At 39.8% G+C, this 25,578-nt stretch overlaps 1 protein-coding gene across 1 annotated transcript in view; it reads left to right on the top strand.

The window, feature by feature from the left end:
* Nucleotides 1-25,578, top strand: part of LOC134675935 (sex peptide receptor) — a 389,420-nt gene that overhangs the window by 346,390 nt on the left and 17,452 nt on the right. The window contains exon 5 of the mRNA XM_063534280.1: nucleotides 23,268-23,368. Coding sequence (XP_063390350.1) covers nucleotides 23,268-23,368 — 101 coding nt within the window. The remainder of the gene's footprint in view (nucleotides 1-23,267; nucleotides 23,369-25,578) is intronic.

The following is a 25,578-nucleotide window of genomic DNA, read 5'->3' as shown; positions in this document are numbered from 1 at the left end:
GGGATGAATTTTCAAAAACGCTGAAATGAGTTTTCTTGTATTTTAATAATATATCGTTTTACGAAGTTTCAAATTCCTAGCTTAAAATAAAACTTGAACCCCATACAAACTTTCATCCCCTTTTTAACCCCCTTAGGGGTTGAATTTCTCAAAATCGCTTCTTATCTCTTGTACACTTTATAAATGTAATCTAGTGTGCAAATTTCAACTTTCTATCTTTTGTAGTTTCGGCTCCGCGTAGCAAAAATCTCCAACCAAAATTTTCACCTTTTTACGTTTTTCTTGTAAAATTACTATGAAACTGAAAAAAACAAATATCAGCAATGAATTCTACGTCTTTGGTTTATACGAAAATGATACCAACTTGCCCTAGTAGCCACCAGGATCAGAATAGATTTTTTTTTTAAAGATGACGGGTGGCGGCCGTCTTTGTACCTCACCCTCCCCGCCTCCCAGGCTAGAAATGCTTAGAATTACTCTAATATCAGATGTGATGAAGCTCATAGCTTAATAAAAAAAATTTGGGTCATGTATGGCAGCGTTATATAACTGATTCCAGTATAGGTACCAAATTTCAACTTAATTGGTCCAGTAGTTTCCGAGAAAACAGGCTGTGTCAGACGGACAGACAGACAGACACACAAGTGATCCTATAAGGGTTCAGTTTTTTTTCCTTTTGAGGTACGGAGCCCTAAAAACAAAACAATTGAACTGTAAACACAAAAAGAAATGAAATAAAACGAAATTGCGGTAACAAATCGGAAACCTAATCAAAAGGAAATCGCCCTATTGATCTTAAACAAGGAAAGGGGACCGCCGCTTCTCCATACAAACGTAGTCCCCATTTCCCTCTCAGAACACAAAATAATTTAGCCTATGTATATATATTTGACGACCGGTCTGGCCTAGTGGGTAGTGACCCTGCCTGCGAAGCCAATGGTCCTGGGTTCGAATCCCAGTAAGGGCATTTATTTGTATGATGATACAGATATTTGTTCCTGAGTCATGGGTGTTTTCTATGTATTTAAGTATTTGTATATTATATATATCGTTGTCTGAGTACCCACAACACAAGCCTTCTTGAGCTTACTGTGGGACTTAGTCAATTTGTGTAAGAATGTCCTATAAATCCTATAATATTTATTATTATTATTTTATTTATTATATACGTCCCACTGCTGGGCACAGGCCTCTCCTCAAGCACAATAGGGTTTCGGCTATAGAAAAATATTTTTACAATATTTGATGTACATAATTTGGGTCTCGGGGACGGACATAGGCTAGTTTTCATCCCAAAAATGACAACTAAGTAACTGATATTATGATATCGTTAAGCCGACCACTGACTAATAGGCCGCCGGACGATATCGGCCTGTCAGTAGAACAAAAATTTTACAGTTCCGAACAACTGACCGGCCGATATCGTCCGGCGGACTGTTAGTCAGTGGTCGGCTTTATAATATCAGTACGGATATGATAGTCGTTCTTGTCTACGCGACAGCGTGATAACTGATAAAACGGTGTCCGTCACTTTCTATCCCGCGGTGTTAAAAAATGACAGTTATTTAATCAAGTAGATAAAACCATCCATAATACGCCGGCAAGTACACGTTCGAATCGGTCTGTTTTATGAACATTTTTTTTACACAAATTGACTAAGCCCCACGGTAAGCTCAAGAAGCCTTGTGTTGTGGGTAGTCAGACAACTCAGACAGCGATAAATATAATATATAAATACTTAAATACATAGAAAACAACCATGACTCAGGAACAAATATCTGTATCATCATACAAATAAATGCTCTTACCAGGATTCGAACCCGGGACCATCAGCTTCATAGGCACTCACTAACCCACTAGGCCAGACGGGCGTCTGTTTTATCAAAATAAATAAGCCTCGTGTTTTCCTTTATTCTGTGCATATTATTCCCTTTAGTTTTCTTCTCTTTTTGCTCTATTCTGCAAAAGAGCCTGTAATAAAACAAGCTAGTATCAGCCTATTGTGGGAAGGCTTTTGTTCATACGAAACATAGTTCGTTCATTGAAATCCGCAGATTGTAAGGGTAGAGATGCACCGGATATTCGGCTACTATCCGGTATCCGGCCTACCCGGCCATTATTTTAACATCCGGCCGGATACCGGATAGTGGCCTACTATCCGGCCGGATACCGGATAGTAACATTGCTTGATTTCGGAGTGAACAAAACTGGAATAAGAAACAGTCACGGTTATAATCGTACTCGTTTATTATTTTAAAACATTTTAAGCATTCCACTCACTTGCACACGCTCTCATTTCGAACCTAGAAATGCGCATGTGCATAATGCGCATCTGATAAACCGAAATGTAGGTATTGTTCCGCCGGACGAATATTCGGCGGCTGTATACCGGATATTCTGCCGATAGTCAGGCCGAATATCCGGTATCCGGTATCCGGCCAAACAACTATCCGTTGCATCTCTAGTAGAAAATGTCTAATAGGTTTTAATTATTCCGTTGTACTTGTCTAGTAGGTACTATAGGACATAGGTAGGTAGGTAAGGGCCGATCTCGTCGCATAATAATTGATTGTCCTAATGTAATGTTACGCATTAAACTCTTTTCGCATAATTTTTCTCCAGCTGAAACAAAGAGTATTTTCGAAAATATTTTACAGTACATATGGCCCTATTTGTAAAATAGCACTTTTCTTGCGATTTCAAAAGTTTAAAGGGTTTGTACTGTAAAACGTTGTACGATACACGTGCGAATAGGTAATCCGCAACTCGTATCGATTTAAAACACTCCCTTCGGTCGTGTTTTAAATTATCGCCACTCGTTTCGAATATCCTCTTTTACGCACTTGTATCGTAAATAACTATTGCATAGGTTGTGTAGAATAGGGTAATATTTTTTCTGAAATGTTATTAGTTTCAGCACAATAACAATCATGCGAAATGACTCAAATGACTTTTATGCGTAACATTACATTATTTAAATGTTATTCAAGCTTAGAAAGTGAGAATTGCTAGGTAGATAATTCATTTATTCTTCGTAATAGCATGTATATATTACTCGTACTCAGTGATCTACAGTATAATTGAAGTTATTTTCAAATAATATTGCGCACGAAGGCGAAAAATCTACAATAACATTTAAAATTTTCAGCCAATCATCACAATTGGAATTATTTCACAATATTACAAGAAAATATAACGCGTTATTTTTGATATTAAATTGTGTTGTGTCTCAAATCAATTTGTTAGTTGAAATGGAATATTCGTTTGAGCTAAACTTTTCATTCTAAATTTTATAATTATTTGAATCAACGACGCTTGAAGTGAGAAATATTTCGAATAAGTATATAAAGGCGACGTAAGTTTAGAGTAAGTAAGGTAAATAGGAGTTGGAGTTGGTCAAGCAAATCTTGTCAGTAGAAAAAGGCGGCAAATTTGAAAAATCGCGGGTTAGCAACACTGTTTTCGAATAATTCCAAAATCGCGTGTCATCTATGTTTTATCTGTGGAATGTGGACCGTGAATGACAGCCATCTTGTTTGTTTACATTCTGAATCGTTGCTATTTCAAGAGAAATTTCTGCTGTCACCATTAAATACCAATATAGGGGCATTCCACGAGACTGTCGCTTACATAACGCAATTCTTCTAATACTTCTGGAAATGCTGAGTAAGCGATATTGGGTCAGGTAATATTTCATGACTTGGCTAACAAATTGGCAGTATATTCTCGAGATTCACGTATTTTATTGAGGTAGCTGCCATACAAGGCAAAAGCGTTATGTAAGCGACAGTCTCGTGGAATGCCCCTATTAAATAAGATTGTACACGAAATTAAGTAAAGTTAAGGTGCCTACAATATACAATCATGCTCGTTGATCGTAAATATTTGTAAAATTTGAGATTATGTTAATTACATGTTTCGGTTCGATGTACATTTGCTTTTCCTAGAGCAAAAACTGCTCTTTGAGTGTTGCCCTACTTCACTTTGCTGTACAGTCGCCATCAGATATATCGGAGCGGCCAAGGTGCTCACAAATATCTGAACACGCCTCTATTGTCAAGGCGTTAGAGTGCGTGTTCAGATTTTGTGAACACCTTGGCCGCTCCGATATATCTGATGGCGACTGTACATTGCTACTGACATACTTTGCTTGACACTCTTGACAGACGACTATATTAACTTCATTTCACGAAATTTCCATAAACCACAGTGTTGGTGGTTGTGGTTAAACCCGGTGGACTGGTGACTACCGATATGCGACATAATCCGTTTAAATTGATTTATTTCATAAATTACTACCGCGGTGACTATTTAATTAATTGTTAATTCTGTCAATTATCATACATAGTGGTTATTGTGTTTATGTATATGTTTTTAACCAAACATAGCGAAAATGTAGTTATAATTTAGACGGATAAAATGTCTAACTATTCATTAATATAGAGTGTTACGTGCCATGTATTGATAAATATCAAAACGTATCGCCATCTACTAGACGCATAGAGGTACAATAATATAGAGATGACACGGGGAGAGGGGCCAAACGACCGAACGAGATGCACTTATGGAAATTTCAGTAGAAGTAGCAGAGAAAACGGTATTATTGCATGTCCTTGTCAGTCTCACTTTTTGTTTGTTCCCCACCAAAAATTTAGTATGGTTTATGGTGGGCAACAACAACAACTAACCAGGCCTAATTACGTAGATTGTTTTTGGCATGTTGTCAGGAATGTTAAAACATGTTTTTAATGTTGTCGCTTTGCGTTTGTTTTGTCACTCACGGAGCTCATCTATGTAATACTAGGTCTATGACTAGACGATAGGCCAAAGGTATGGTGCCATCTTTTCGAGCGATGGTGCCGTACCTTGGCCTACCCTAGATGGCGATACTTTTGACTATTTAACAAAAAATAAGGATCAACGTCAAATGGCGTTTTGAAAGTGTTAATCATTCGTGTCGAAAGATGTCAGTAAATGTACTGACTACATAATTTACTTTGACAATAGTCCTCTAGTCTATATTCTCTTTGGCTTTACCTACACGTGTAACTAGCCTAGTTACTGATATTAAATGCTTCCTTTGAACTATGACCTTTACCCATAGACTAGGAATCCTCTAGACCAGCGCAGCTTTTAGCAGCCAAGGGCCACATAGTAGTTAACGGAGATGACGCGGGCCGTACTTTGTTAATATTTATGACTTTATGAGACATTGTCGTTTGTCACTATTACATACAAAATAGCCAAGGCGGCTCTCGGTCCGCAAGTGACAGGTTCACGAGCCGCAATGTCAGGTTGCCGACCGCTGCTCTAGACGGAGCTTAGAGCAATTATTTCATGAAGCCGATACTCCCAAAATTACAGGGGTGCGGGGGACGAGGTGAGCGAGTCCCGTGCCGTGATTGGTCCGTTCAAAGACACTTGGGCGTCACACAATGACACTTGATCGAAAATGGAGTAAAACTACCGTATATTTGTGGCAGAGGGGATAGCGCTACTATGCTATGTCTGGAGGATTTCTAGTCTATGCCTTTACCTGAACCTTATATAAGGGCAGGACAATAAAAACAAGTTTCGCCTTCCAATTGTTCCATCAGAAGACTGATCAATCGGGATGTTGTTTGTATTTAATAGTTATTTTCATCACACCAGCTGGTAAAGGCTCTTTTGATTGTTTAAAAAAGTGAAAAGTAAGTTGCATTTTATCCACATATGAGGCAAAGTAATCTGATGCAAATTGTGAGTCGTTTCCTTGGGTTAGCTGGTAGAATTGACTTTTAAATGATGATTTTGAATAATAAATATTTAATACTGAATCGATTTGCTTTGATTTTGTTTGATATTATGCAGTTAGTATTTTCCTTCTTGGTGTGGTGAAAAATTTTGTGTTTCACTCGGTGGAAAAATTAAACCCTCGTGCCTTGACACCCTCGCAACGCTCAAGATTCCATAATGGCTCCCTGGCTCTTTTAGGATGCAACTGCGAAATAACTAAAGATAAAAAGGAAGGAGTACAGCTTTTGCTAGAAAAGTTCTTACTGAATGGAAAGTCTTTCAGTCACGTTTTCTCACTTTTTCAAACTTTAAAACTTGACTTTTTACATTTCTTTTACTTAACTAAGGCGTTTCCAAATCAAAATCACTTACTAAGCACTTAAACTCGAATCTTTTTTACATATCACTGGAAAACTATCCTTATCATCCATACTTAAAGTTGGTATTACTTTGAAACGCCTCCGGTCTTCGAGATAGCAAGCGCAAAGCCATTTGCGATTGAAGCATTGGCAGGTTGGTAGTAAAAGTGCTGAACTATGGCTTTGACAGCTGCAAAATTAAGTTGGTGTAAGTTTCTCAATGACAAGAAAGTCGATCAAGAAGCATTTGATCTCAGAGGAATGTAGTTTCTTTAAAAAGCTTGAACTATATTGGAAGCATTTCTGGGTCAAACAGATCACTGTGTTATGTCTTTCCTGTAGACATACACAAGAATTAAAGGCTATAAAGGTTAATTTTCTTATTTAACCCTTATCCACGTGAAAAGGTCCTCCTTTTATTTAGAGAACTATCATAAAATCATTACTTACATGCCCACAAGCTGTTAACTATTGCCCACAGGAGAGAAAACTAGTGTGTTCGCGCGAACTGTACATTTTTCTCTCGAAAAGGATGACCTTTTCGCGTGGATAAGGGTTAAATAAGAAAATTTTCCTTTATAGCCCTTAACTTTTGTGTATGTCTACTGGAAAGACGTAACACAGTGATCTGTTTGACCCTTCTGGAAATTCCACGTTAAGTAATGATTGCCCCTTCCTGCAATCCTTATTTGATTCAGAAGTGATTGACTTTGTTATAAAATACGGAAAAAGCCTTGCAATTGACCAATCATTTGTTAGTTTAAACATGGTTTAAACTATTTAAGTAGGTACCGGTGGAAGTTTTTAGCAGATGGCGCCATCATAGCTTGCCCCGTCCATCCCTAGATTATGTAAAATTTTGTTTTTAGGGTTCCGTACCCAAAGGGTAAAACGGGACCCTATTACTAAGACTTCGCTGTCCGTCCGTCTGTCACCAGGCTGTATCTCACGAATCGTGATAGCTAGACAGTTGAAATTTTCACAGATGATGTATTTCTGTTGCCGCTATAACAACAAATACTAAAAACAGAATAAAATAATGATTTAAATGGGGCTCCCATACAACAAACGTGATTTTTGACCAAAGTTAAGCAACGTCGGGAGTGGTCAGTACTTGGATGGGTGACCGTTTTGTTATGCTTTTTATTGTTTTTTTTTTATTATGGTACGGAACCCTTCGTGCGCGAGTCCGACTCGCACTTGCCCGGTTTTTAGGGTTCCGTACCTCAAAAGGAAAAAACGGAACCCTTATAGGATCACTCGTGCGTCTGTCTGTCCGTCCGTCTGTCACAGCCAATTTGCTCCGAAACTACTGGACCAATTTAGTTGAAATTTGGTACACATATGTAAGTCCGTGACCCAAAGACGGATATGTAACGTCAACAAATGAATTTTAAACATAGGGGCTACTTTTGGGGGGTAAACCATAAAATTAAAAATCAAAGTTTTGCAAACTATGTCGTGTTACATATCAAACGAAAGAGCTCATTGTGAGAATCTCAAATATATTTTTTTTTATAAATTTACGATAAAAATTCTAGAAGTTATTCAAGAAAATAGACAAAAAATGACCATTCCCCCCCCTCTATCTCCGAAACTACTAAGTCTAAAACTCTTTAAAAAAATACACAAAATAGTCCTTTTCCTAAAGATGACAGGAAAACCTATTAGAAATCTAAAGTCAAGCGTGAGTCGGATTTAAGAACAAAAATGCGGTTTAGGTTTTTTAGGGACACAGCCGCAATGGTTTAAGTGAAACGTGATGTATTAGAGTTCTAGACAGCTATTGCGAAGGCCCTAGGCCGAAATCCGCATAAGGCCGAAGACCCGAAGCGTCCCGAAGAGACGTGCCTTTAGCTTCAAGCGTGAGTCGGACTTAAGATAAAAAATGCGACTAAGCTGTATCTGGCACACAGCCGCAATGTTACTTGTAGTACTGATTGATTAGGTTACTAGGTATTGTCACGTGTTTTAAAAAGCACTATACATGGTGGCCAAAAAATAAACTAAGTGTATTTCCGTTGCCGACGTGCAACCCCGAAATCGCAAAGAAAAATTTGGCTGTTTCATACGTTTTGACTGGTCCGTTTTCTATGGGAGGATACATTTCTTTTCGCGATTTCGGGTCCCATAGTAAATGTTGCTCAGTAGGTAGGTATAATCCCAATACCTCCATGGTTACGGGAATGTACTTATTTTTTGGCCACCCTGTAGGTATTATCTCTCTTCGGCCTTCGCTTTTAAAACACTTGCGGAAGTTGTAGGAAGCGCGACCCATTGGACGCTCCGAGTTTCAGCCCTAGGCGGAGCTCGGTCTTCAGTCTTCGCATTTAGACACTTGTACTATTGTTCGGCATTTAATTTCCTATCTAGAAGCTACTTTGCATATTTGCAGAGATATAAGCCACCACGCCAGAAAACTTCATGTTACATGTGTTGAAAACTTGATTGACTCATTCGGGTTTTTCAAGGCGTTTCACTCACGTCACGTTACACGTACAAAAAATTTTTTGAAAATTGTGTGATGTACGGAACCCTTGAAACGCGAGTCCGACTCGCACTTGACCAGTTTTTTTAATATGCCAGCCCCTTAAGCCAAATCTCATAGAAAAAGGGGCAAGCTATGAAGGCGCCATCTATGCAAACCTTTGACAGTTGCCAACCCCATTAGCTAATAATCGTTTGTCCTTATCTGTCATTCTGACTTATGTATTATCACAGATGATGTATTTCTGTTGCTGCTATAACAACAAATACTAAAAACAGAACAAAATAAATATATAAGTGGGGCTTCCATACAACAAACGTGATTTTTTTGCCGTTTATTGCTTAATGGTACGGAACCCTTCGTGCGTGAATCTGACTTGCACTTGGCCGGTTTTTCTAATTCAGTAATCGGTCGGCGATCGCTATTCTTTTAAATTTGCCGCTTTTTTCTACTGACGGAAATGGCTTGACAGACTATATATATTAAGGTAGCTATCCACAGAGTGAATAGACTGAAGACAGAGATGAATATGTCGTCATCTTTCACTTGAAACCCTTTTCCCAAAGCACCCTTTGTGGTGAGAAATGGCACTTTTAAACTCAATCTATCTGAGAGCTAGGTTTCACCCTTAGGAAATTATATTTCGGTTCGGTAACTTAACCTCTAGCCGCCCATACGTCAAACCTTGCCAAGCAAAATGAAATTTTATTTTGTCAACACAAAGTTCAAATTAGAATGGAACAGGAGACCTTTTTATAGGTGGTATCTGGGCGGATAGAGGTTAAATACGGTGAACTACAAGCATATATTATAGATTAAATGCATAGGTATGCATATCGTGTCGTCGTGTAAGATTGAGCGTTTTTTTATTAAATTATTAATTCATAAAACTGGATATATTAATTATTGTCTAATTTTATTAACTAATTAAATCAACGGATGAGCAAGACCTCCTGCCACGACCATTGTAAATTCGCCAGTATTTTAATAACATTTTTTAATTTTTGTATGCGTACATCCGTGCAGGTCCCATTTTTTATAGACTGCCCGACTATATTTTGATTTTTAAGTAACATTAATTTCCTTTGTGGCAGCCTGATTTCTGTCTAATTAATGACTTTTTTACGAAACATTATTACATTATGTAGCTAAACTAGGTAAAATGGTAGATACTATGATTGATGGCTCTTCAAGTAAATTTGCTCTCTGACATTGATGTGAAGTTGTTTTTGTACTTAAACATTTTATTTATCATTGTTTAAAAATAAGATAAATAATATTACAGGACATCCTTACGCAAATTGAGCTCAAGAAAGATTGGGTTGTGAGTACTCAGACAACGATATCATTCATCATCATCATTTCAGCCTATATACGTCCCACTGCTGAGCACAGGCCTCCTCTCATGCGCGAGAGGGCTTGGGCTATAGTCCCCACGCTAGCCCAATGCGGATTGGGGACTTCACATACACCTTTGAATTTCTTCGCAGATGTATGCAGGTTTCCTCACGATGTTTTCCTTCACCGAAAAGGTAGTGGTAAATATCAAATGATATTTCGTACATAAGTTCCGAAAAACTCATTGGTACGAGCCAGGATTTGAACCCGCGACCTCCGGATTGAAAGTCAGACGTCATATCCACTCGGCCACCACTGCTGCCACTCAAACAACGATATAATAATTATAAAATACAAATAGTGACTTAAAAATATACAGTCACCTGCAATAATATGTTATTCTTCGAAGGCTGCAAAAATATCTGACAAGGTCTTATTTGTAGAGCCATAAGAGCGTGTCACATATTTTTGCGGCCATCAAAGAGTAACATATTTTTGCAGGTGACTGTACATAGAAAACATCCATAACTTAGTACAGTCATCAGCAATAGTAAGTTACACAACTAGGGCCGCAAAAATATGTGACACGTTCTTATTTGGAGCGCAATAAGAGCGCGTCATATATTTTTGCGGCCCTAGTTGTGTAACTTACTATTGCTGATGACTGTACCATGGTATAATAATATACTCCGCCTGGTACTCTCTTCCCGTCTTTTCTAGGTCACCTGACTGACACAAGCCTACGTCATCATGCGACAGCGCTATATGATAATATGCGATAGCGCTATATATAGCGGCCATGTTACGCTACGTCTTACGTAGGCGAACAACGCGCGAACGCGGCGCCTGACATTCGCGTGCAAATCGCGCCGCACCGCGTTCGCAACGAGATCGCTTACGTAGGACACTTCTATGGGCATCAAAGGATTGATTTCGCCGCGCCGCGCCGCGCCGCGTTCGCGCGTTGTTCGCCTACGTAAGACCAGGGCCGGATTAACCCTAAGTCAAAGTAGGCAACTGCCTAGGGGCCCCGCCTCGGCTTGGGGGCCCCGCCTCGGCTAGGGGGCCCCGGGGCTCAGCGCGCACCAAATAAAATTTTGTTCCATAGGCTCAAAATTCATGAGTAAATTTTTTATTCTTATAATAATGAATAGGTATGCTTTGTTATTGTTTTTTTTTCATCCATTCTTTAAATTAATGAAATACCTACTGTAATAAAATTGAAGCAATACGTAAAAGTTTACGAGGCGCATTCTGCGTAAGTACCTGTTGTAAAGTTGTAATAATAGAGGTTTTCAGGAAAAATGGTTCGAAAAAATTTCAAACAACCAACAACTTTTGGGTTATTTCGACTCAGAACCACGAAGACTAGATTGGTTGAACCAAAGAAAAAGAAAGATGACGAAAGTGTCCCCAGTTTTTCAAAGGAATGCTCGACCTTCAGCCTCAATTTACCATTGGTTTATTGTGTTCCACATCTCCTCTACTTCAGCTTAGCCTTTGGCGTCGCTGCGCCAAGCTCGGCCTGCGGTCTCACTTTTTAATATAAAGGACATTGGTTCGTGTCTGTGCTGAACTATTTCTCCTGAAGCCTGATGAAGCACGGCTTTGACTTCGCATGAAAGCTCGCCTCACTGGGGCATTTCGGACTTTTAGGCCCCGATGAAGATCGATACCCGGCTTTTTAACATGGTTTCACAATTTGCGATATTGTCAAAAAATTTCGCGCTCGCTGCGCTCGCGTTTATTTTTAGTTCTTTAATTTTGGCCCTGTATCTACATGTTAGCTTGGCAAGTGAATTAATAGAGCTATGATAGCATACGCAGTGCAAGTGTTATTTACACGTCATAATTTCATAGAAGTTTCGACGTTTAAAATAACACTTGCACTACGAGTGCTATCAATATTGTTGCAGGCTTATCTTGGTCTAACTCTAGTAATTTAAGTAATTTTAATATATGGATTTTTTTTTTATTATTAGGTTGATTCTAATCATGTGGCTCGGCGTTTGGTCTTATGGTCGGACAATGGCTGTTCAGCCTCTCAATATATGTATTAACTATTGAGAAAATCAACTGTGCGGCTCTAGTGAGCTTAGCTTTTAGCCTCGCTTAAAATTGGCCATTAGAGGTAGATAAGAAAGTGACGCTGAAGCTCTCATTTTTGGTATTCCACTGGGAATTGGCCTTAAGCCTAAAGGGCTCTCCCCACACTTGACGCGACGCGGAATCGGCAAAAACCGATAGCATAAAGCTTTATGTCCATGCAATAAGAGCGAAAAAGACATCGTTCGATTTGGATCGACACGGCCGACGCCGGAAGATTGAAATTAAAAACGCAAACTTTTATTTCCCTGTATTGAATGTGCTGTGTGCAGAACTGACTGTAGGGGGCCCCGAGCTTCGCACTGCCTAGGGGCCCCGACATGCTTAATCCGGCCCTGCGTAAGACGTAGCGTTATTGTGACGTAGGCTTGTGTCACTCTGGGAAGAGAAGACCATGTTTTATTAGACTATGCTTAGTAACTAACAAATATCTGGATACGGCATTAGAACCCGGCTTCATTATCATAGGTCCTCAAAATCATCTGTGTTATTAAAAGTATTATGTTGATGATTTTAGCTAGCCCGTTGCACTAACTAACAGGCCTATTCGGATTTCAAGATAATCACAAGATCTTGAGACGATTTAGAGATCAACTAGATCTACATTATATATCGACTAGATGTGACTTGGATATCTAAGTCATAACTTGTCGAAATCGTTCAAGAGAACCTCCAGAATAGTGGAAACGTCAAATTTGACATAACTATCTTACAAATATCTTTAAATTATCCGTATCGTAACTTGTTGAAGTCTAGTAGAAATCTAATTCATTTTCCAAATCGAGCCGTATATTCTCCCCTATTTCCATAAGTATTTTTAGATTTGAATAAATTTAACTGTCAACAAGAAACTACTTAGAATCTATTTTGAAAACGCGTGTAGGCTAACCGCAATACAAATTGCATTCACTTCGTATTTTATTGGCTCCAAGCAATGTAATAGCATTCAGATTTTTCTAGCGTTCGCATCGCACATTGTAAAACAGAATTTTATTTAACTTGGCCGACATTTTTCTAGCTTTTATTTTAGCTTGCAATATTTTAAAAATATAGCCGTAACACTAAACCTTATACTTACCTATAGGGCACACTTAGATACCTACTATACGGCAAAAACAATACACTCTTTTTTTTGGGCAGTCGTGTAAAAATGACCAACCTAAACATAATTTTTATTTGATGACAGGTCATATCTTAAACATTTCGTTATCGTATCTTGGTGATGTCTAAAAGATGTCTAATAGATGTCTATTTCAAAATCCGAATCGGGCCCAAAGTCTATAAAGAAAAAACTGAATATTTCAATATTTTCAATCCAATCTAGTAAATAAGAAATGTAAAACCGGTACATGTTTCCGTGGCCATTCTCAATTCATGGACGATGCATGTATCTTCCATTTTATAGACCACTTTAAGATCCCCTAGAACCTTCCTAGAAACTTCCAGAAAGAAATAGAACACGTTAACCGTAGACCATTTAGCGTGAACGGAAATTGGAGCTCAGCATTTCATTCAAAAACCTACTTTAAAACTACGAAAATAAGGTCCAGAGTTGTATGTACAGTCACGTTTAAAAATATCGATACGTACAAAGGGCCAAAAATATGTATACACGACCTTATTGCCCGTATGTTAAGGTAGTATATACATATTTTTGGCAATTTGTCCGTATCGATATTTTTCGGATGTGAGCGTACTGGAAGTGTATCTTGCTTTATTGGTATTGGGATTTGTGCTTTAAAACTAGGAGGGTAAAGTCTCGTTTTAAATAGGGGAGGTGGATAAAATGCAAGGCAGTAATTTCCTAGTACGGGATGCGGTGGATGTATGGACCAGGGCAGGATGTATTACCTACTTAATAAGTATGCACTTTGTAAATGCAATAAAGTTTGTGGTTTATTTTAAACTTACCTATAAAATAAATGGTTTAGTTTTAATGTTTGTAGGTCATGTTCAAAGGGATTTAAGTGTATAAAAGTTGGTTAAAAAGCATGTTCATTATTTAAATTAAGAAATCACGCAAAAAGCCGTTTTATTTTTTCTCAATGCAATACCAAAACAACGTTTTTGCGTGATTTCTGTATAAAACAAAGTTTTACTTTCAATTTAGCGCAAAAAACATTTGAAAGTAGACAGATTCGCACATATTTATGTAGTAATAGTGTGCAATTACTTAATACCGGGTGTGGCCTGTAATAGCTATCACGGTTCATGAGATACAGCCTGGTGACCTATTGGTCTGTCTATTGACAGACGGGCTGTAACACGAGCAAATAATTAAAACATAGATTGTACTCCTCAAACGGTGACACTTTTGTTCAACAACTTTTAAAAATTATGAAGTATTTAGACTCCCTATTTTTCATACAAAATAAATATTATCTTCAATGGACGCCATCGACAAGCCATACCATTGTGATTGACGTTGCTTGTCACGCTTTAAATATAACAAAATTCGCAATACATTGCGTCTTAGAATAAACTTTAAAGTGTATTAAAAATCAAACCACAAGTTATTTTTTAAAATTGCTGAACAAATGTTGGTCAGTATGAGGAGTACAGCCTATAGTTTAATTTTTTGCTCGTATTACAGGCCACACCCGGTATAACGCAATTGTTTTTTGTATGGAAAGCGAATACCCTTACGTCACGTCAAGCTATCGAATGTTTACATTAGCAGTACGAAACTTTGAAATCGCACTGCCATTTAGTAGTCCATGTAAACATAATATATATGTAGTTTAATGTATGTATTTACACTAACATGAATGTAATGAGAACCCACAGAGTCAGAAGGGAGTGCATAATTGGCAAAGTTGGCTACGGGCAACGTACACGCTAAACGTTGTAACGCATGTCATAGACTACATACTCGTGATAGTGAGATACGCCACACCCAGTTATTTATATTTCGGTCAGCAATCACCGAGAGCTCAGCACTTTTTTTCTAATAACGCAATTTGCTGTAGAATAAATATTTTTTTATATGAATATAAATAGTGCTTACGCCAATTCTCGGGATTTGTTGCCAAGCGGACCCCAGGCTTCCATGAGCCGTGGCAGAATGCATACTGCATATTTAAATTTTCTTGTCTCCACAACTACTACACAAAGGTCGTCTGGAAGAGATCGCTCATTGATACGAGTGCCTATTGATACCTCTAATTATTTTAGTATATGTTTCTCTACATGTAGGTATACGTGACTAGGTAGGTAGGTAGGTGGTGTAGGTGTAGGTGACGTGACTGTGTGAGGTGTACTATATTATATGTATGTACTAGCGACCCGCCCCGGCTTCGCACGGAGTTACACAAAACCTTAACAAATTATTCACCCAATCCTTCCTCAAGAATCACTCTATTGGTACTTGGTAGGTGAAAACCGCATGAAAATCTATTCAGTAGTTTTTGAGTTTATCGCAAACATGCATACAGACAGACAGACGCGGCGGGCGACTTTGTTTTATAAGATGTAGTGATGTGCTGGGTACATATTTATGCAGTGTTCCTCAGTAGCGTCAAAACTGCTGACAGAATTTAGAGAATGAGCTATGAGGTGTAAATACTAGAGATGCCCCGAATAGTGAATTTTGCCGAATACCGAATATTCGGCCCCTCTCTCGGCCGAATACCAGATATTCGGCGACCGAATTCGGCATGACATGCGAACATTTTGAGTCACAATTATTATGAAAACTGTTCGCTAACAAAGCATAATGTTTGCTAAGATATATTTTTATGTTGAACAAAATCAATTAATGTAGTTAGAATCAATAAATCAGACCCATGACAAAAATAAAATATTTTTGTGTATTTTTTCTTTTTAGGTAGGTGTCAACAGATATTCGGTATTCGGCCGAATAGTAGGCAAAATTCGGCCGAATACCGAATATTCGGCAAAGTGGCCGAAAAGGCCGAATACCGAAAAGTTGCCGAATATTCGTGGTCTCTCTAGTAAATACTATTGATTGATTCATTTTTATAACGCGGGAGACATAAGCTTGACATTTAAGCTTACTTTGAAATAGGTTTTTACCGAAACAAATCCGTAGTCGGCTTATAAGTTTTTTAGGGTTCCGTAACCAAAGGGTAAAACGGGACCCTATTACCACTCTCTAACAGAACGCGTCTGTTACGATCAGCACAGATATGGCCGCTAGGTGGCGACGGCGCCACGCGCGGCTTATGGCTTTCCCCAAAATTGGGGTGGAACGGATGTACTTTTAGCTACCTGTAGCAAAGCGACGAAATCGCGGAGTGAGCCACGCCTGCTATTAATACTAAGACCTGACCGTCTGTCCGTCTGTCTGTCACCAGGCTGTATCTCATGAACCGCTATAGCTAATAGACAGTTGGAATTTTCACAGATGAAGTATTTCTGTTACCGCTAAAACAACAAATACTAAAAAGTACGGAACCCTCGGTGGGCGAGTCCAACTCGCACTTGTTCGGTTTTTCTTTTTAAAGAATGGCGTATCTGCTAACGTAATATGATGCAATCTGTTTAATGACGTTCGGAGCTCGGGGCAATCGAGCGTAGTCAGCAACAGAAGTTGCTAAGCGGGCGAGGTGTTCAAAATAATCTTGACGCGACTTTATTGTTAAGAGAAGAAGAGCGCGTCAAGGTAATTATGAACACCTCGTCCGCTTAGCAACTTCTGCTGCTGACTGTACTTTAATTGTTGACGCGCGCCTTTGTATACTACGATATTGAAACTGCACCATGTTTGCTTGGAAATTACCTTTCTCATGTGCATGCATAGCAGTTTCCTGGCTGTTTTGTTACTAGTGTGATAATTGGCACATTACGTGACTGTATCGTAAATTAAAAAGGCCTTAGGTACGTATGTAGGTACCGTAAAACGTTGTACAATACATGTGCGTATTCGCACATACTTACCATACCATAATTCTTCTTCTTCTTCAATTTAAGAGGTATCCTCTTGTCGGTGGAGTATTATTATCAATTTCTCCCTCTCATAAGCCATAGCTTTGACCTCTTGATACGACACGACACCAGCTTTTTCTTTTATTTGGTCTACCTACATAGCTACGTCTTGGTCTGCCCCTGCCTCTCTTTCCTTATATCTTGCCTTCTATGATGGTTTTAAAGAAGTTGTCGTGCCGTAATGTCGAATCATCTTTCCCCGTCTGTTGTTGATGGTGTTCAATCATCCTCTTCTCTTTCAATCTTCGTAGTACCTACCTCTTCATTCGTTATCTTCTCCTTCCATTTTATACCTACCATACCATAATTACCTATTGGTATTTCGTAACTCGTGTTGATTTAAACACTCCCTTCGGTCGTGTCTTAATTTATCGCTTTATTTTTCGCACTTGTATCGTAATATATACTATTATATTTGACGACCGGTCTGGCTTAGTGGGTAGTGAGTAGTGACCCTGCCTGATGATGCTCTCCTGACCGATTTCGGCCCCAGCGACTGTGTGCTCTGGACTAGGCAATTTTTAGCTCGTGTTATTAGAGTGTAGCTGATCCACTCTCTGATGCGCTCTTAGGAGGCTCACGTACCCTATCTTCTTGCTAAATACTCGAGCGCATTTTGGGCACGTCAGCACACCACCTACATAGTTGTAGGAAATTGAGGTTGGCGGCCGAGCCTTAAGCTCATCACGTTTTTTGTCGAGCTCACTGCGGCGTTCCGTCTCAAAAATGTTAACTCTATCATTAATGAGGCGCCGCCATTCGGGCCGCTGCGCTGCCTTCCGCTCCCAGTCAGAGGGTTCTAGTTGGCATCTCTTCATATGTCTTTTCAGAACATCCTTATATCGTAAGTACTGGCCACCGCTTTTACGCTTACCATTCTGGAGTTCTGAAAAGAAGATACGCTTCGCCACTCTGTCTTCTGACATCCGAGAGACGTGCCCACACCACCGCAGCTGCCGCCTCATCAGATACACCTCAATGCCTCCGACATTTGCGCGCCTCAGGACGTTTGTGTTTCTGACCCGGTCCGTCCATTTGATATTCATAATATCTCGGAGGCATCTAAGGTGGAATCTGTCAAGTGTACGTATATGCTTATGGTCCATAAATTACGTCATCGATTTTTGACGATTTTTGCCCCTCCCCCCCCCCCCCCTAAAATGATCCAAAAATCATGCTTCAAACGACTGCATTTCCTTCTACTTCATGCTACCGTCATCCGATGTCCAGACCCCCCCCCCCCTAATTTGAAATGACGTAATTTATGAATAGCCCCTAAGCGCATTTATTTGTATATCATGATACAGATATTTGTTCCTGAGTCATGGTTGTTTTCTATGTATTTAAGTATTTATATATTACTAGCTGTGCCCGCGGCTCCGCCCGCGTGGAATTCGGTCTGTTCTATTTCTCTCCCTCTCCCCTGGAGGCGGAACTTGATGTAAAGTTGACAGATGGATATGCTAGAGGACTGTAGTCCAGATAAAATATTTTACAATTAGGTACCACTAAATAAACCTACACTCCAAAATTAATAGCTTTTTTCGCCCTTATTCAAATTTTACACGTGATTTAAACGACAGAGTAGTAGGTGTATATCGGACGATACAGTAAGGTATACGCGCGCGAGCAAAAGCGAAGCGGCTTGCCTGGCTAAAGCGCCACTCACTGTGGTCTTCTTCAGACTCCTGACGAAAATCACGTGCCCTTTGTAACCTCGATTGTTTCGGGGAAGGCATGGTAATGCGTTTATACATTTTATAATGCGAGTCCCAAATCGTTTGACTCCGCAAACGACCAGTGCCGGATTAAGATATTTTGATGCCCTAAGCATTTCTAGACCATGGTGCCCCCTCTCTCTAGGGTCGTCAAGATTATATTGAATTTTATTTTTGGTCAATTGAGTGACGTTCATTGCCGCATTACAGCTGGATATGGAAATCAGTCACATCATTTTATCACGAAAATTGACAGTCCTGCAGCAGTAACGTTGCAACAGAGTAATGCTGCTCAGTCGCCACCTGAATATCACCTTAATCATATCTCAGAATGTTGAAAACGCGAGCGAAGCGAGCGCGAAAATTTTTCGATATAAAAACGCAATTTAATAGACAGTTGGTCATTTTTACTTTAAGTATGGAAATCAGTCACATCATTTTTGCACAAAAATTTACAGTGCTGCAACAGTAACGTTGCAACACAATAATGCTGCTGCAGTTGCCACCCGAATATCACCTTTATCACATCCTCGAATGTTATTGAAAACGCGAGCGAAGCGAGCGCGAAAATTTTTCGATATAAAAACGCAATTTGATAGACAGTTGTACATTTTTACTTTTAGTATAGAAATCAGACACATCATTTTATCACGAAAATTGACAGTGCTGCAGCAGTAACGTTGCAACAGAGTACTATTTTCGATATAAAATACGCAATTTGATAGACAGTTGTACATTTTTACTTTTACAGGCGCGAATCCAGGATTTCATACAGAGGAGGGATGTGACAGTTTTCTATCAGCCTAGCTTCGCATAGGGCTTGATATTTAAGGGTCTCAGCGTGGTTGTTTTCATACAGAAAAGATGCAAGAAAGCAGAGCTTGGAATTGACCAAGTGAATTGTATTGGCGAAATGTGAGCAAGGCAGAAGGCCCAGCTGCGAAAGAGGAAAGCTTGGATTTGGATCCACGCCCAAGTGTAATTAAGGCAGAAGATCAACTTTGCCGTAAGGGGGCATGCCTTGCATAAGACCTCACGCCGAACTGCAAAAGAGTGGCTTGAAATCGAATCTATGCATGTAATCACGACTCTTCTATTGCTCGCTCTTTGGCTTCACTCGAAAGCGCTACTTGATAGGATGCTTTTAGTTTTCGGCTTTCACGGGGCCCCTGAGACCTAACTGCCAAAGTGGTGTCACTTTGACAGTTAGGTCTCAGGATCGCGGCTAAGTAGCAACTCGCCTTGGCCGACAAATCTGCCGTGCAAGAGAGCAAATTCGCTATAAAATCGGTAACCTATGTCGAAAAAATCGGCTGGCCGCAAGCCCGAAAGCAAGACTTTTTTCCATGACTTTAAGGGCGTCCGCGTAAGGTCAAATCGAATGCCTACGTTGGAAATGTTCATACGTACCCTCACTCTCTTACTTTTAGTATGGAAATCAGTCACATCATTTTATGACGAAAATTGACAGTGCCGCAGCAGTAACGTTGCAACAGAGTAATGCTGCTGCAGTTGCCAACCGAATATCACCTTTATCATATCATAGAATGGTTTTGAAAACGCGAGCGAAGCGAGCGCGAAAATTTTTCGATATAAAAAACGCCATTTGATAGACAGTTGTACATTTTTAGGGTTCCGTACCCAAAGGGTAAAACGGGACCCTATTACTAAGATTCTGCTGTCCATCCGTCCGTCTGTCACCCGGCTGTATCTCACGAACCGTGATCGCTAGACAGTTGAAATTTTCACAGATGATGTATTTCTGTTGCCGCTATAACAACAAATATTAAAAACTAAATAAAATAAAGATTTAAGTGGGGCTCCCATACAACAAACGTGATTTTAGACCGTAGTTAAGCAACGTCGGGCGGGGTCAAGTACTTGGATGGGTGACCGTTTTATTTTTGCCTGTTTTTGCATTATGGTACGGAATCCTTCGTGCGCGAGTCCAACTCGCACTTGCCCGGTTTTTTTACTTTTAGTCCCAACCAGGCGCGAAAAAGTTTGCCCCTCCTTCCTAAGTAGCGCCATAAGATTCAGGGGCAAACTTAAATCAAGCGAGTATTGTGGCTACCCCCCCTTATATGGTTTGAATTTTTATAGCCTATAACCTGGCCGGAGATTTTCTCGACAGATTAGTAAAGTTTTCATCAAAATCCGTTCAGCCGTTTTCACGTGATGCGCGTTCAAATAAACAGACAAACAGATAAACAGATAAACAGACAAACAGACAAAAATTCTAAAAACTGTTGGAACGTGTTCTGTTATCGATTCTAAGTATCCCCAGCCAACTTTTTTTCAAATATCTTCCATGTACAGACTTTCGACCGTCTACAGCTTTATTATATGTATAGATATATGTCGTTGTCTGAGTACCCACAATACAAGCTTACTTGAGATTACCGTGGGGCTTAGTCAATTTGTGTAAAAATGTCCTATAATATTTTTTTATTTATTTATATGTACTTATACTACTACTTTTTTTTTATTTATATTACAGATACCTATACGACGAGCGAATTTTTTTTATTATAGGTACACTGGCGTTCAAAAGTGCATGGAGATGTTCAACCTCAATACTAAGGCATTACGGTCGACCTCTATCCATGCAGTTTTGAACGCCACTGTACCTATAGGCTACATTCCTACATTCCTACTAGTCAAATCAGCTTCTTTTTTAGAACTGTCAAAACGATTTGCGAATATGAAAACGAATATAGTGACGTCACGGTAAACACACCTACTTTTTAGGGTTCCGTACCCAAAGGGTAAAACGGGACCCTATTACTAAGACTTCGCTGTCCGTCCGTCCGTCCGTCTGTCCGTCTGTCTGTCACCAGGCTGTATCTCACGAACCGTGATAGCTAGACAGTCGAAATTTTCACAGATGATGTATTTCTGTTGCCGCTATAACAACAAATACTAAAAACAGAATAAAATAAAGATGTAAGTGGGGCTCCCATACAGCAAACGTGATTTTTGACCAAATTTAAGCAACGTCGGGCGTGGTCAGTACTTGGATGGGTAACCGTTTTCTTTTTGCATTTTTTTCCGTTTTTTTTGCTTTATGGTACGGAACCCTTCGTGCGCGAGTCCGACTCGCACTTGCCCGGTTTTTATATTTCAATACGATTTATTAAATACAAATTGTGTTTAAAAATAGCTGCGATCTATGTTTTTCTAATAATTAACTGGTGCTTTATTTCGTGCACGGTTTATAATAATTTATTTTAAGTACAAGAAACATCCCTATTAATAGAAGACTTTGTCAAAATTTAAATGTAAGTTCCTTGTCGGCCACCATTTAAAATGATAACGATTCCAAATTCAAACAGTATACCGGCTGTCAACTGCCAATATCCGTTGAAGACGGTTGACAAGGTGAATTGGAGTCTATTGATTCAGCGATAAGATCTAAACTTGATTGATTGAGGTCGGTCTAGGGCTAGGCTTTCATATTCTGAAGCAATTTATTGTGAAATGGACTATCTAGAAACCCACACTCCAAGTACTATTAATAGACCGACCGTTTAAATGAGTCCTCGCCTGCGCGGTACGGGGGCGACGGGGAGGGATGACTATGGGTGGCGGGGAAGGTGCGGGCGCCGTACGCCTGCCGCCCGCACCTTCCCCGCCCTTAGTCGTCCTACCCCGTCGCCCCCGTACCGCGCAGGCGAGGCCTCATTAAAGTCATTTAAGCGGTCGGTCTATAATGCTAAAATGTTACGCACTCTGTTACAGATGTAGTGCATAATTATTTTCTATCGTATTTTCTCGGAAACGTTCGTATTTGTCATGCTACTTAAGCAAGTTCAGTACTTTTTGTACCGAGACTGACTGAAACAGCAAGACACGTTCGTACGTTTCCGTGAAAATACGATGAGAAATAATTTTGCACTACATGCGTCCGTATATTCGCGTGCAGCGAGTGTTTTGCTCAACTATGTAAGTATGTATAACAGTAAGGCACTTCACTAACCATTTGTGAACCTTATTCCTTTGAAATAAGATTTAATTTTTCTTGTCAAACCGAACGATAGTATATCAGCTGCAGAGAGAGGTGACCTCCCTGCAAACAAATGTCTATACCTACCTATATTCCTAAAAAATGGACTTTTTAATCCGCTTCGAGAGTTGTGACTCCAATTTGAAGAGATAAACGTGTAATTCGGATTTATTAGGTCGATCATAAAAATTTACGCTCCAGAGGACAGGCTTTGGGCTCAATTGTTATCTGGGTTCTGTCGAAAATGGGTTTGAATTAGTAGCGTTTAAGCTCAGTACAATGAAACGTTTCTTTTGGTGCCTACAAAATGCTTCTACTAGTCAAATCAGTTTCTTTTTACTGTCAAAACGTTTGGCTAATATGGAATTTATATGAAACATTACAGTCGAGTGCATAAATATATATACATTTTTTCTCCATATTTCAATGGGTTACGGTGTAGAAATGTATACATATTTATGCACTCGACTGTACACAATGTCGTCACGGAATTGAATATAGTTCTAATAGCAAACCTTCGTTGTTCGCAGGTCATCCCAGCTATGTTCCACACGGCAAGCATCTGGCTGACGCTGGCGCTGGCTGTACAGCGATACATCTACGTATGCCACGCGCCTGTAGCGAGGACCTGGTAAATATCATCTTACCTTAGACAGCACATCCCAGCTGTTCCACACGGCGAGCATCTGGCTGACACTGGCGCTCGCCGTACAGCGATACATCTACGTATGCCACGCGCCTGTAGCGAGGACCTGGTAAATATCATCTTACCTTAGACAGCACATACCAGCTGTTCCACACGGCGAGCATCTGGCTGACGCTGGCGCTGGCCGTACAGAGATACATCTACGTATGCCACGCGCCCGTAGCGAGGACCTGGTAAATATCATCTTACCTTAGACAGCACATCCCAGCTGTTCCACACGGCGAGCATCTGGCTGACGCTGGCGCTGGCCGTACAGCGATACATCTACGTATTCCACGCGCCTGTAGCGAGGACCTGGTAAATATCATCTTACCTTAGACAGCACATCCCAGCTGTTCCACACGGCGAGCATCTGGCTGACGCTGGCGCTGGCCGTACAGCGATACATCTACGTATGCCACGCGCCCGTAGCGAGGACCTGGTAAATATCATCTTACCTTAGACAGCACATCCCAGCTGTTCCACACGGCGAGCATCTTATTTTACCGCTTTATTGATATAAATGTGACGTTATCTATGAAAAGGGACCTTATTGCCGATGGCGCTTATGCCATTATTAACGATGCTCCGATATAAATACAATGCCGCGCGACTGTAGTTAGCAATATATTGAATATATGCCGTCGCCGTGTAAATGGGCCCGAAATTACAAAATATGATAACAATTTAATGTCACTAAGTCACACTCGCACTACCATCTAATTAGTATAATATTTTCCATTAGCAATCCGCCCCAAGGATGTTAGATACATACAGGATACATAATAAGCATGTATTGTCGCAGGTATGCCGCCATAATGTGATATGTTTAGGGAATTCCACAGGAATGGAACGCCAGCGGTATTCCGGAAATATTCCGCCAAATGCCCAAATGTCAGGGTCTACGAGCATGTGTGTATGCGGTCATAACATAATAACAGCCTGTAACTACGGTATCGTCTTGGGTCGTCCCATTCGTTTTTCGCCAAGTTCTTAAATTAGTCATATTCTGCTTTCGTCACTCATTCTACATAGAAAGCCACCGACGATTGTGACGAATGTAGAATGGTTGACGAAAGCAGAATAGGACTAAATTAAGAACATGACGAAAAACGAATGGGACGACCCAAGACGATACCGTAATTACCTGTCTTAATAGTAATTGCCTTAGCGCCACTTGCACCATTCCACTAACCCGGGGTTAGCCGGTTAAACCTGTAGTAACCATGGATACTAGTACAATTTGACACTGGGTTAACGGTTTCATTGATAAACCTCGGGTTAGGGGGCTGGTGCAATTGTGCTTATTATTTATCATTTACAAGAAATTTAATTTTTGATGCAAGTTTAGGCCAGTCAAATTCAATTAAAAACCGTTTCCAGGAATTCATTCCTAGCAAGCTGGAAATCGTCTTAATACCTTAATTTGGTTCTAAATTAATGTAATCCGAGTTGGCTCCATTCCAGGAACTATGGAAAAATTTCACTCTAGTTTTTTAATAGTTTTTTGCTTGTAGCTTTTTTCTTAAACAAAAGAGGACGAAGTGACATGACTGCTTCCCTTTTCCCCACTTTCCTCTCTGGGATCAATCGAGACGACGTTTTATTGAGTATCAAATGCCATAATGGCGGTCGTATCCTGCGGGTCCTGAACACACCATACAGAGCTTATACTTAATATGGGGCATTATCTATGAAAAGGGACCTTATTGTCGATGGCGCTTATGCTGCATCTTTAATAATGGCGTTAGTTTCATCGAAAATAAGGTCCCTTTTCATAGTTTTCATAGATAACGCCCCATACATGTGTAGATAAAGCAGTGTATCTAACTATACATACCTACTCGTAATATAGGCATTATGTAGCACTCGGGTCTCTATTGTTTCCCATAAAGTTTTAAGTCATTAGTATTGTTTGTCCACATTTTCGTTAGTCATAATTTGGTTTTTCTCAGAAACAAGTAATTTTCAGGATTGCCATAAAACAAACCTAACCTAACCTATATATACTGTAATCTTACGAAAATGCTGAAAAGTTAACGGTTTCAGAATTATGACTAATGATAATCTGACAATCATTAGATCATTACATTATGACTTTCAATAATTATGTTAAACAAAGGGACCCCGTAGCAGTCACATAAACTACTATTAAA

This window comes from Cydia fagiglandana, chromosome 23, assembly GCF_963556715.1.
Source record: "Cydia fagiglandana chromosome 23, ilCydFagi1.1, whole genome shotgun sequence".
Taxonomy (NCBI): Eukaryota; Metazoa; Arthropoda; class Insecta; order Lepidoptera; family Tortricidae; genus Cydia; species Cydia fagiglandana.
The sequence above is the reverse complement of the archived record's forward strand: the minus strand, read 5'-3'. Positions and strand labels throughout refer to the sequence as shown.